The following is a 13,719-nucleotide window of genomic DNA, read 5'->3' as shown; positions in this document are numbered from 1 at the left end:
AATTAAATATGAGTAATCACATAAAAAAAATACTTCTGTTATAACACTCAACACATATTTTTTTAAAGTATATATTTTTAATGTATTAAATTAATCAATTATGTAAATAATATATTTCACATTTGAACTAAAAACATGACAAGATAGTTTGGGTACTTTCATATATTAAAAAAATATATATAATTATAAACATGTTTTTTACCTTACAAAGAAGTAAATGTCACGTGCTCAAAGTTTCCGGTGTAGGGAAATGTTTTTCACTTTTTACTCACTTTTATTTCACGAAAAAAAATGTTATTAAAAATAACGTTAATATGCTAATTCTCAACCACAGCAAACTTCACAACGCTTTATTTTTCTTATTAATAAGGAATAATCGTATTGTTTGCATCAAAATTGACCCAAAATCTCTCCATACTTCCTACTACGAATGTTAGGGGATACTGAAATCGGTTCAAAACCAAAACAAATATCCGCGCTCAAAATAGGTTCTTACTGCGCATGCGCGGGTTTCAAACAAAGCTGTATACTGACATCTATTGTCAACATTGGAAAACTAATTTGATGGAAGCTAGTAGCATCTATTGTACACAATGGCAACTAATTTGCAGGATAATACTTGGACATCTATTGACGATATTGAAAAACTAATCAGATAAATCCTTCTTGTGCCTTTGTTGCTGAAGTCGAATTAAACTTAGTTAGAAAAGTGAGATATTAGTTCCCCTATTGACTCAAAGGGAATATTAAAATCAGCTGTTTATTTACTCATTTTAATTTGAAAATCTCGTTCACCTTCCTTCAGTGATCCGGATTTTTGATGACTCAAATCAATGCGTTCAGTCAACGGATCCGGATTCTAGAAAAAAATGTTTATTTTTTAGAAATTAAATCTAAATCTAAGATAACAATTTCATTTCCACTCGTTTCAACTGACTTCTCGCTTTATTTCTCGAGAAAATATTCCGAAATGAGTTTATTGTACGGGATTCATGCTTTCGGATACCAGAAAGAAAAAAACAATGGCCAAAACTCATGTGTTTTGACTACTTAACAATTAAAGGCAACTCATTTATTACAATTCATTAACTTGTAGGTACCTCGCATGTTACTCTATTGAAATAAACTTTTTGCTTATGGTAGCGCAAGAATCTACCACCATGTGTATTTATACATTAACAGCATATGGGAAAAATATACAAAATTATGAGATGAGGGTACATGAAGTTTGGTGTTTATATCGGTACCATTAGTTATTTGGAGGGTGTTTTTTTTAAAATTATTATAACGTGGTTTTTTCATGTTTATTTTCTTCCCACTTGTTATTTCAACACCAACAAATCAAAATTATTTTACAAACGTGTCTCTTTTTTCAGCATTTTTAACTATATTGTATACCAATGTTTTCTTGATTGCATCTTTGAACAGATTTTAATAACTATGCTGTTTATATGCTGTGCAACCCACATAATTATAACTGAACTTATTAGTCTTTTAGGTGTTAAAAATACATTTTAAATGTGGACTTTGGGTGGAAAACAACAAACTACCATTATTTTTCTATTTCTTTTTTATATTCCCTGTTTTCAACCATACACAATTAAAAGTAAAAAAGGAGTATAAAATTGTATCTCCTCTAAATCGGGTGTGAAAATATTGTTCTCTTTTTTAATATTTTACAATGGTACTATCTTCTGTAAAAAAAAATTGTGACGTTCGGTTTTTGTACCAGATTTTATTTCCTGCGAACTGGTTCAAACAAAACGAACGATCCGATTCGTTTGTCCTCTTCGACTCGTGAGCTGGCTAGTTCGCGAACAACTACCGCTGATGCATAATCAATGTGTCTATTTTCCTGTTCCTAGTTCCTATTTCCTATTCATTTTATAACCGTAATCTCTCGCGGGTGTTTGTATTCGCTTATCGTACATTTTCGTTTATTAAAGATTATTAGTTTTCTGTGTTCAGTGTGTTTTTAGTATTGTTAAACTCGATCTCTCCGACCGATTTCGTTTATTTTCATATTGTTGCGTCAAGTCGGTTAGCTGCTAAAATGGTGTAGTTCGAAAATTGAAAAGATTCAATTGTTTTCCATAAATATCTTCCAAAATTCGTGATACATAATCTCCGAAAATGTTTCGTCCGTTGAGACTGTTGGGCAGGAATGCAGTCAAAATTGTTTCAGTCAACCCGCTGCGATCCAAAATAATATTTACCGAGTCTTTTTTGGATAAGGCAGAACGCATGAAATTATGGCACGCCGAAAACAAGCAGCTCTTTGGATCTCTCATCAAGGAGAAAAAGGCATCACAGAAGGATAAACGTAAAAAAGGTATTAATTTCATAATCGTTGTCATTCGAGTCCTGCGGCATTGAATGCGTTCATTTACTTTAGTAAATTTCAAGATTCCGGTATGTCGACCTTTCTTGTGTAAATCAAGGTTGGATTCGTAAAGTATAAGGTTTCACTGCACCGAAGCCTTCATGGGTCGGGAAAGCAAGGATTAATGTTTATATTTAGCTGTCACGAGTTAAAATAATTGCGTCTATGTTTACTTCCTCGTGCAAAAGTTCATATGACAACTACGTATGGACCTTGAATTCAATCTATTTTTATATGCTTTTTTTTGTTATAATTTTGATGGCGCCAGTCGAAATCATAATAGCTCAGTCATAAGATGCCGAGGTATTTCTGTTAGTTTTGACGTTTTAAAATTTTGTTAATGGTATATTTTCTGATAATTATTTTTTATTTACCAGTCAGCCAAATGTTATATATTTGTTGAATTACCCGTATTTTTCATTCCTTTATATATATTTTGAAAATTATTAGGCCATTATTTTTATTAATAGACTGGGGCAATGCGTAGTGTCTTATTTCACGATATTCTTCCAAATATTCCAGTTTTAAATGTTACAAACATTACTCACAGTATTCTACTACATAGTGTACTTGGAATTGGAGTATTCTATAGCTGCTAGGAGCAGTATATTATCTATATGACTTTTATTTCCTTATTTATTTTACTTCTTGATCAGTTGAAATCACGATCAACAGCATCATCATGGAGAAGTTTACTATAATTAGAGAAGTCCTTGCCGAAGAGCATAGCCAGTTTAGATTACCAATAAACCATCAAAGTAGTTATTTTATAACTTTGTGGATTCTGAGGATGCTTATTGAGTTGTGTTGTGATAAGGCATTTGCGCCTCATTAGTAAGCTTTCTGCGGAATGGATATTCAGTTAGTCTTATAAATATTGCTTACAATTATGTATGCGATACCAATAACTGCGTCCGATACAACTGCAGACTGTCACCGTAATTTAAGCTTGCGTTCAGAAAACAAGGTCTAATAACCCAATGTATTTTTGGATTTGTGTTAGTATAACAACTCAAATAATCATATTATAGTAAAATAGTAAAATAAAATAACAGTCAAGTTATGATTTATGTATTAAATAATAAAATCAAACCGTGATTTTAAGAGTAGGTACTAAATTGTATTTTATTATTTTTAAAAACACATGAGTTGTCCATTTGCAAACCACGTTCTGTTAAAAAATTTAGTTTTTAGCCAATGGTGCCAATCGCCAAAACTCGTTAAGTTAGGAATAAAATGGAATAAATAAATCAATACTCTTGCAAAACTCGCTTTGCTGATCAAAAGTTAACTTTCTAAAATCTCTCAAAAAAGCTCAAATCGGTAGAAGATTTGATCTTCTACCGATTGCCGCCATTGGCTAAAAAACTTAATTTTTAACATAATGTGGTTTGCAAGTGGACTACTCATATAAAAATAAAAATATGTGATATTTGTTTCACCTTGTTATAGCATTTTCTAACTACTGTCACAAGTTTGAAAATGCCATAACAAGGCGAAACAATTATCACAATTTTTTTGTTAAATACACACATACAAATTTGTAGACTCTGAAATTCAGTGTTTGATTTTAATATTAAATAAATAAATTAAAACAGTGTTATAAATTGAACGCCAAATCTATAAATACATTATGACTCATGGTTTTATTTCCATAAGGATCTTTTTTTTTAATTATGTGGGTTTTTAATTATCAAGGACAATAATATGTGGGTTCGGCTTATTGTATGATACAATATGTTGTTATATTACCACTTACACTTGCCTTTACTGGAAGATTTACGATTTTAAACCCAACAGTATGATTATTTCGATGAATATCAACCTACCTACTTCTTTTATAGTGTTAAAATTCCCAGGGAATCGATGGTTTTATATTAATTTGTATGTAACACTTACGAAGAACAGAGCTATTTAAATACAATACGGAAGCAGTTTGAACTGCTGATTGAAAACTGAATAATTTTTGTAGATTTTTCTTCTCAAAAATCATTTTTATTTTCACTTTTTTTAGGATGCTGTTGTAACATAGCCCGGTTGATTTAAATGCATTAAAATTCTAAGCGTTTCCTTATACTTTTAAATCTAAATATTTAACCAAGAGGTCAACAGAACATATCGCTCACTCCTTTCAAGAACGTCATAAATCAAAAATCGTCAATTTTCAGTTGTGCATGTGTTTGGAATGCCCAGAAAATGTACTATATCCCAGCAAAAGCGGCATATTTTTAACTAAATATTTACCCGCTACAGGGCAGAAAATGTTGTTTTTGCATTTTGAAGAAAAGGTATTGTTTAATTATTTTTTTAAATATATTAAATGTTTTTCAAATGGAGAAAAAACCTTCAGGTTTTACCTAAAAAGATCTGTTGCACAGTAAAAAGTTCAATAAGTGGCTTGATATTTATTTTTAATTCATTGTGTCATATTTTTAAACTTTAAAAACGTTTTCCTGAAAAATCAAGTTTTTTGAATTATGACGTTCTTGAAAGGAGTTAGCGATATATAAACCACCATGTAGATTTTCTTACATGGGTTTGCATGCATGATGAAATTTGTAAGAATCTGTAATATCATTGACATATTTCGAACTAAATTATTCATATTTATTTGTTTAAAAAAAAAAACATTATCCTTTTAATAAAGTACATAATCTTTTTTTATTGCTTGTTTATTCAATTTTTAACAGTAATTGTCAATATTACTGTTATGGTTTGGTTACATTATATAGTCTTTTATGTGGTTTACCATTAAAAATAACTTATTTTTTAGTACTTATCAGTACACAAATTTGGTTGTGTATTGTATATTTGTATCTCCTAATATATTTAGCATTAGGCTACTGTGTTGGAGGTGCCAGATTCGATTCCCAAGACGTTTAAAATGTGATATTTCACTCCAATATTTATTTTATATTACCCTGGACTGTATCTGAAGTGCAAGGCTGATTACCTTTCCTTCCTGTTTTTAATGATCAAGATAACACCGTTTTTATACGATGCAGTGCCCTTAGCATAGTTTTGTACAGACAAGCGTTGGAAGAAATGTGTATTCGACATTAAAAATAAATATTAATCTGAAAAGAATTATAAATCTTCAAAAAGTAATGAATTCCATCCCAATTGGGCAACCCAAAAAGTAAAAGTTAGTCATCAGCCAATTGCCATAATATTATTATTTTATATGCATTTTGTTTCTCAAACCAGACATATCGCTCACTCCTTTCAACAACGTCATAAATCAAAAAACTTGATTTATCAGGAGATCATCTTTAGAGTTTAAAAATATAATACAATGAATTAAAAATAAATATCAAGCCGCTTAATGAACTTTTTACTGTGCAACAGATCTTTTTAGGTAAAACCTGAAGGTTTTTTCTCCATTTGAAAAATATTTAGTATATTTGAAAAAATAATTAAACAACACCTTTTCTTAAAAATGCAAAAACAACACTTTCTGCCCTGTAGCGAGTAAATATTAAGTTAAAAATATGCCGCTTTTGCTGGGATATAGTACATTTTCTGGGCATTCCGAAAACATGCACAACTGAAAATTTATGATTTCTGATATATGACATTGTTGAAAAGTGTGAGCGATATGTTAAATCTTTTTATGGAAATACTATAACTCATATAATTCCTTCAATTATGTGTGGTTTTTGTAACACTTATTGGTTATTATTTCTCTGTATGCTGACCAAAATAATGTATGTAATTGTTTTTTGTTCCCACTTATTTAATTACTTGGACACCACCCAAGAATTTTTCTTGTTTACCATCAATCTCGTGACTGCATTATATTTTTGATGTAACTAATTTGTATTACTTTATTTTCAGGCGTTAAAAATTCAGTAGTTATCAATAATGAATCAACTGTCATTATTGCATCACCACAGAAATCAAAGAAAGCGCAAAAGAAAACGGAAAAGCTAGATACTGTTTTCACAAATGAAGAATTGATGTTTCCTTTTGAAAAGAATGTCCTAATAGATAGTACAAATAATAACTTATCCTTAAATATGAACAATTTTAATATTTCTACCAATAAAGTGACCGATAAAATGCATCAAATTGAAATAATTTCTCCGAACATCAAGAATGGAATTTTGTCAGCCTCCAATTTCTCTGTGCCTTCGATTATTACAAGAAATTTGAGACTCTTTCCTATGATGAGCAACCAGAAGGCCTACGTTGCCGACAAAAGTTCGGATGAATCTCCCGAAGATAAAATAATTCAAGTGAAGTCTTCCAAAGAGGAACACCGGAATTTTCCTTCCATCACCAAGATCCTCGAGCAAACCTTGTCTCCGGAATCTAAAGAGGCTTTGGAGAAATGGAAGAAGGAAAAAATCGCTGAACTTGGCCTTGCGGAATTTGAGAAATTTTATAAAGGTAATAATTTTTCTTTTCTTTGCCTCATTCTGTGTACATTTTCCATCACTGTTCAATACCATCACTGAATGAATACAATCAATATTAACATTGTTCAAACATCTACTCTAAATTGTTTAATATTTCACAAAATGCCTGTTTAGCAGCTGCTCTGCAAATATTTTGTAGAGTTCAAGCCGCAATGCAAAATACTTATCTTTTATATTATCATCATTCAAGTGGATAACTGAATCACATTATATCGTGAGTATACTGGACAAAAAAAAATAGCTCTAAAATCCCTGTTTGAATAATTCCTCTTATTTAAAGCTTTTAGCCTAAGTGAAATACCCGCTAATAAACTTAAGTTGAATTTACTTTTAAAACCAGATATACATGACACTTTAAACTACTTTTAAAAAATCCAATAATAATTATGCCATATTATATTTATTACCTTCTCTCTTTCTGATTTTCTGTGTATTAGCTGTATTATGTATTTTTTTTTTAATTATTTGATAATCTTTCAGCCCAACTCGATACTGGCTCCAAGTTTCACGAACACATCAGCAGACATTTGCTGTCTCCCCATGAATCGATGTCTGTCGACAAACAAATCCAGGGAGTGTGGTCTTCCGTTGGTCACGTTCTGAAGAATTTAAAGTCTCCGAAAGCTGTTGAATCTCACGTCGTTCATCCTGTTCTGAAGTACAAGGGAATAATAGATTGCATTGCTGTACACCAGTGAGTATTAGTGATTAACATGTCCTTCACACATTTCAGAAGGGCGTTTTCTACGCCTGCGGACCGCTGGCAACGGGATTTGATAATTGTGTACATATAGTTTATTATTATTAAACCATATCCGCTCCTTAAGTGGAGTCCACAAACTGTCCCCAGGCTTTTCTGTCGGCTGCCAGCTCCTTTGCATTCTCCCAAGTCAGATTTGCGTCTCGAAGTCCTAACGAGAACTGCCGACGAATTGTCAGCAGTCTTCGTCCTAGGTGGCGCGAACCTGATGTCTTGTAAAAGAGGCAAGCTTGATTAAGGCTCTCGGGAGGCATGCGGAGTATATGGCCAAGCCAACTGAATCACCTTTTCTTGACGACAGTTTCGACCAAGATTTGCTGCGTCCTACGCCTTATCTCTTCATTCCTCACAAAGTCAAACCACTGCACGCCTAAAATTCTCCGCAAACACCTATTCTCAAAGCTTAGTACACGGGTACTCTGGCCCTTGTAAGGTGCCATGTTTCACAGCCGTATAAGAGAACAGGAGCAATGCAGCAATAAATCCGATCTCCAGACAGAGCTTTCATACTGTTAAATGCGGACCCTGCGAGTCCTAATCGCACTAAAATCACATCATATAGTTTAGACCTTAAAGAGATGGTACATAATTATCATATAACATTAAATAATTCCTTCTTTTCTGCCTTTGGACTGAGGCCGGCGCAGAAGGTAAAAATACCCTTCCCGTCTTTAAGCATTAATCGACTGAACAGGTAGAAATACCTTTCCCGTCCTAAGTGTGTTCATTGAATCAAATAGTAAAAATAATAACCTAGTCAGATACAAAAAAAATAGGATTTGACACTCTGTGGATAGACTCCTCAATGTTGGTTGTATTTTGGATGACAAGATTTTTTTATTGATATTTCGACATAGATAAAAAAGAATATGGGAAGCCTGAGCAATTACAGGGCTCACAACCTGTCCTTGGCTGGATTAAGTGTTCACTTTTTACGGTGTGTAACATTCACCACTTTAAATTTCGGAAGTTGTTATTTATGCCACAAGTTTACTTTTTGGATAAACCTGGATCTTGAATGAACCTGGATTTTGCTGTTTTTTTATCCAAAAAGATAATCCTGGATGTACCTTTAGATAATCCATATGTAGGTAGAAGGTGCTGTTCATCTTTTTTTGTAGTTAAATTTGGATGACGAATAGTGATTCCCTATCGGCGGAGTTCATCCTAAGTCAGTCAACCAGCCACTGTTTTCTAATTCCTTGACAATTATTGCCTTAGAAGATCCCATGTGTTTCAATACAGTACATATCCCTTCAAATATAATAATTTAAAAAGATATATTGCTTATTTGTTTATTCATTTGTTCACTCATTTACCGTATATTATTGGCTATGACGTATTTGATATAGTTATATTTTTGTTAACTACGGACATACATTTATTCTGGCGTCAATAATTCTTCAATCACAAATTCATTGTTGATATTATTGTTCTCTATAAATAAACAAAGGAATGTTGTTGGAAAAAAATGAACTCTTATCATTACCTCTGTTTATATTTATAATGTATGTTCTTAATGTGGTTTAAACCAGAATTTTACTTGATAACCAATTACACATATTATTTATTAGCTTAATATATCTTGAATGGTTTTCTTGAAATAATTGCATTCTTTCAAAAGTGTCTTTTTTTGGCATTAACATAATTGATAATTTATAGGCTTATTAGTAATTTGAACATTGAAACCCTCCACATTTACTCGGTATTCATGTTACAATCTGGAAACATTATATTAATGACTGTTATTTGAGTTTATTGAATAAATCTCTTTGTAAATCAAATTTAGTCCTGTCCTGATCCCTTAGTTATTGTCCAGAGGCTTCCACTTTCACCCTACTATAATTTGATTCCTGTTTTCGAATATTAGCTGTTAAGGTTGACTTCAAAATACTACTGAATTAAAATATTAATGTATTTCATAAGAGCACAATATATTTTATCATAAAAAAAATGTTTCAACACATTCCAAACCATGTATTTCTACCCAATTATTATTTCCTTTGGTTGAATTTTATCTAAAGCGCACATTCTCTGTGTGCGCTTTAGATAAAAAAAAAACTAAAAATAAAATAAAAATTATGGAATATATGTTTACAATCTGAAACGAGAGCAAACAAAATCACAAATGGGAAATCAGTTATCAGTTTTTTGTAGGTGTCTCAACTTGACGTGAGACATCTATCGTTCCTCTGTATATGAATGAAGATGGATATCTGAGCATCCCAGGGCTTGCAACCAGACTTCCATCTTCTTTCGTATAAGAGGAATGATAGATATTACATATCAAGTTGAGACACCTATAAATTGACATCTCATCCATAGGGCGTTTGTCCACTATACGGAATTTAACCGTCCGGCATGTCAGTTAGCGTTTTAAAATGACTATTGGCTTAGATTGGCTTGTGCTTTTGTCCATCTTTCTTCGGATCGTAGCTCTTGATCAGTGGGTGAACATGTTGCACGTAAATTTGATCACTCTTAACTGTCGTAGTTGCTTTCATTTTTCAAAACCAGACTGTCGGACGGTAAAATTCCGGGTAGTGGACAAGCGCCCATAGGGAAAATAAACCTGTGTCTGAAATAGTAAATAATATTAAAACAATATTTAAAAAAAAAAAAATTACCAAGATCAAGGCCACTGTTGTGTGCATGAGTTTTATCTTTAAGATGATAATATTATATGTTATTATTACTGTTATTTTGAATTACAGAGATAAACCAATGCTCATAGAGTGGAAGAAATCTGATAAACCGAAGCAGACTCTTGCCGCGACTTACGACAACCCGATCCAACTGGCTGCGTACTTCGGCGCCATCAGCCACGACCCTAATTACAAGGGGCTCAACGTCCGGGACGCCTTGCTGGTCATCGCGTACACCGACGGATCCCCCGCCGACTCCTTCCACCTGACCATGGACCAGATGAGGCAGCACTGGGCCGCTTGGCTCACGAGGCTGGAGAAGTTCATGGCGGCCAATGAAAACAAAAATGCACTGCCTCCTGTAAATGATGGCGACAAGACCCTCACGTGAATCTTCCTAGTTCTACTAGAACGTATTTTAATTTGGTATCTCATCTAAAGGTGGAGACTGACCGGAGCATTTTGCCGTAACATAACGTCGTAACATCGCTCGCAGCGAGCATCAGCGAGCATCCGAAACTATGGATGGAGCGCTCGGCTCGGTGTACTGACTGTCCGAATTCTCGCATCGTAATGCGTTACATTATGACGAAATGCTCCGGTCAGTCTCCACCTTATGAGTTTTGTCCGGATAACGTCTGAACTCCAAACGTATCCGGTGAAAAAAAATTAAACATTCTCATACATGATAAGCAGGCTTCAGTATAAAAATAATATGTATAGGGCAATCCAAATTTATAGCATTGCACTTGGACTGACATTCAAACTAGTTTCTATTGACAGTACGCAGTATTAATATCAAATTTTGCAAACTGTTAGATTAACATTTATTTCATAAAATTATAAAACATACTTTATATAAAATATTGGTATACTCTTGATCTGATGGTAGAGGATGTGTTTTATTTGAGTTATGTCTTCAAATTTATTGTGTATTACGATTTACAAAATGTGTTTCATCTGACTCCTATCAACACACAATGGTGCATAGGGCACTGCATCAGATTGAAGTGGTTTTATTTCATAATTAATTAAATTAAGGTATGGTGGTCAATTCAGGAGGGAAATATTTATGATGTGGTGCTGATGGATGTGATATACTGATTTATATTTTTTGGTTTTCAAATATTTGCCTATGTACTTTGGCTGAATGTGGTCATTAGTAATAGTCACAGCAATGTCAATATGTTGCATTATTTAATTCTCAGCTGGGAGATATACCGATTAATAATATTTAAAATATCCCAATATCATAGGAATACAACTTTTTTCTGTTTGAAAAATATCTCTTAACACCCTGCAAGTTTTATGGATTGGTTTCTCAAATTCTATTTAAATGCTGGTAAAATTAAAGGCTTACAGAAAAATCTGAAGTTAAAAAAAAATAATGGTGACTTATTTTAATTTTGTTTTGACTGATTTAAATTATTTTCCATAAGATCATTGAAGATTTGGCCATGCATGTACTGTTTACATAATGTTTGAAGATAGATATTGAATCTCGGTGATAGATAACGTATTTGGACTGACATTTAAACATTGTTCTATGTTGATTTTGGTGGTATATTAAATATTGAATTTGCGGGTCTATCGAAATATTAAAGATAGAGCCTAGCCTGTCAATATACATAACACTTGACATTTCATCCTCACATTATATAATACATATTATGCTCAGTGATATGAACGGTTCATTGGAACAAAATGCATTTAAATGCTCAGTTTCTGTTTCATATACATATCAATCACCCCTTTCAACAACGTCATATATCAAAGAATTTGATTTTTCACAGATCATTTTTAAAGTTTAAGAATGTAATGAATTGTATTAAAAATAAATATCAAGCCACTTATTGAACTTTTTACTGTGCAACAGATCTTTTTAGGTAAAACCTAAACGTTTTTTCTCCATTTAAAAATTATTTAGTACATTAAAAAAATAATTAAACAATACCTTTCATTCAAAATGCAAAAACAACAATTTCCGCCCTGTAGCGGGTAAATATTAAGTTAAAAATATGCCACTTTTGCTGGGATATAGTACATTTCTGGACATTCCGAAAACATGCATAACTCAAAATTGACGATTTTTTATATATGATGTTGTTGAAAGGAGTGAGCGATATGTTCAAGTTTTATTTTCCGATGATTCAAAGTGATTGATAAATAAAGTGGATATGACGGCTGTGCATTTGAAAAGGTTAGAAAGTATTAAATGTTGGCTGTAAAGAAAAACAATTGGAAAAGAAATATAATGTCTCACCTATTTTTTTATGGAAATATAGTATGTATTTGATATTATTAATCTTATATGTTATTTTTGTTAAAAAGATAAATTCATCTCATTAAAAATTCTCACAAAATTCACAAAAAAACATTTGCAATTGATGTGTACTTTTTATTTAATCACTTGTTATGATGCAATTAAATACCTTTTTATTTTGTACTAGCTGCACCCGGCTACGCGTTGCTGTGGCTTTGTCTGGTTAAATGGAAAAAAAAGAGATAGCCCAAATATCTTGTAATAAAAGTACATACAGAAATGTTATAGCAAAAAAAAATTATTAAATTTTAGCATAAACATATTTTTTGCGGGTTTATTCTCAAGGTTTATAAAAGATTGGCTAATAACGAGAGATATGTCAAATATAAAAGACAAAAGGGATCAATAACCATCACTATAGTTTCTATACTGTTTCTAATTTTTAATGGTAAAATTAATGTAAGAACATTAACATTAATAAAATTAACACAACGCTCAGTATTCATATTGCGCTTCTTTATTATAACAGTACATATTGAAATATTTTTTTTTAAAGAAAAGAAATATTTGTGTTTTTATTATACACACAAATATTTCAATTTCATACTATTTCTGTGAGCCTAAGCGGCTCATTATTATAGAAATAAGTATCAAATTGTGGTAGAGTGGGTTCGAACCGAGAAACTCTGACTTGAGAGTCCGCGACACTAACCACGGGACCACAACCCGACATTCATTTGAACTATAACGGTGTGTACGTAGCAAGTTTACTATTTTTGTCATTTTGTATAAACTAAACAAAAAAGATGTTACCATTATTCTGTGATGTAATTTGCCTAATATGATGCTTATTTAATAATTTAACAGACAATTTTCCTGACCTTTTTATTGTTTAAATTATACTTTGATCTATAGACGTTTAAAAACTGCGTTTTAAGTTTTTTTTTGTTGAAAAATATGTAGTGCATATTGTTAGTTTGCTTAGCCTGGATTTGAACCTAACTTATGTTTTTAAATAATGCACAGTATCAGTTTAGTTTACACACCATAATTTTTGTATTTGATTATCTCAAAAATATGTTACAATTTAATACATAAATGTGTTTTAAATATTTGTTTTATTTGGAAGGTAATAAACATACATATATGTAATTTTACTTTATATTGTTTGAAACCAACAAAATGTGGTTTAGAAATGTAATAAAAATATTTATTTTGTGCTTAAATGGCAAAAAATGTGGTAATTA

The 13,719-nt window shown here is 31.9% G+C and overlaps 2 protein-coding genes across 2 annotated transcripts in view; one reads left to right on the top strand and one right to left on the bottom strand.

Annotated features, from left to right (window-relative positions):
• Positions 1–445, bottom strand: part of LOC148304326 (connectin-like) — a 188,303-nt gene extending 187,858 nt beyond the window's left edge. Inside the window, exon 1 of the mRNA XM_088268498.1 lies at positions 203–445. The gene's annotated coding sequence lies outside the window, so the exon portion shown is untranslated. The remainder of the gene's footprint in view (positions 1–202) is intronic.
• A 1,363-nt stretch (positions 446–1,808) lies between these two features.
• On the top strand, positions 1,809–10,736 carry LOC148304325 (uncharacterized). The gene is made up of 4 exons (XM_088268499.1): positions 1,809–2,332; positions 6,221–6,775; positions 7,285–7,498; positions 10,279–10,736. Exons 1-4 carry the CDS (start codon positions 2,134–2,136, stop codon positions 10,598–10,600), a joined length of 1,290 nt encoding a protein of 429 aa, XP_088124625.1. The 5' UTR covers positions 1,809–2,133; the 3' UTR covers positions 10,601–10,736.
• Positions 10,737–13,719: the final 2,983 nt, after the last annotated feature.

Source organism: Brachycentrus maculatus, unplaced genomic scaffold (genome assembly GCF_059751285.1).
Source record: "Brachycentrus maculatus isolate JH-2025_06_01 unplaced genomic scaffold, ASM5975128v1 h1tg000325l, whole genome shotgun sequence".
Lineage (NCBI taxonomy): Eukaryota > Metazoa > Arthropoda > Insecta > Trichoptera > Brachycentridae > Brachycentrus > Brachycentrus maculatus.
The sequence above is the reverse complement of the archived record's forward strand: the minus strand, read 5'-3'. Positions and strand labels throughout refer to the sequence as shown.

Bases quoted from the DNA above. Each gene is read 5' to 3' on its own strand.
- LOC148304325 (XM_088268499.1), top strand. From the start codon at position 2,134: ATGTTTCGTCCGTTGAGACTGTTGGGCAGGAATGCAGTCAAAATTGTT. The intron at 2,333-6,220 runs GTATTAATTTCA...CTTTATTTTCAG, and splicing joins GAAGGATAAACGTAAAAAAG to GCGTTAAAAATTCAGTAGTT. The intron at 7,499-10,278 runs GTGAGTATTAGT...TTTGAATTACAG, and splicing joins GATTGCATTGCTGTACACCA to AGATAAACCAATGCTCATAG.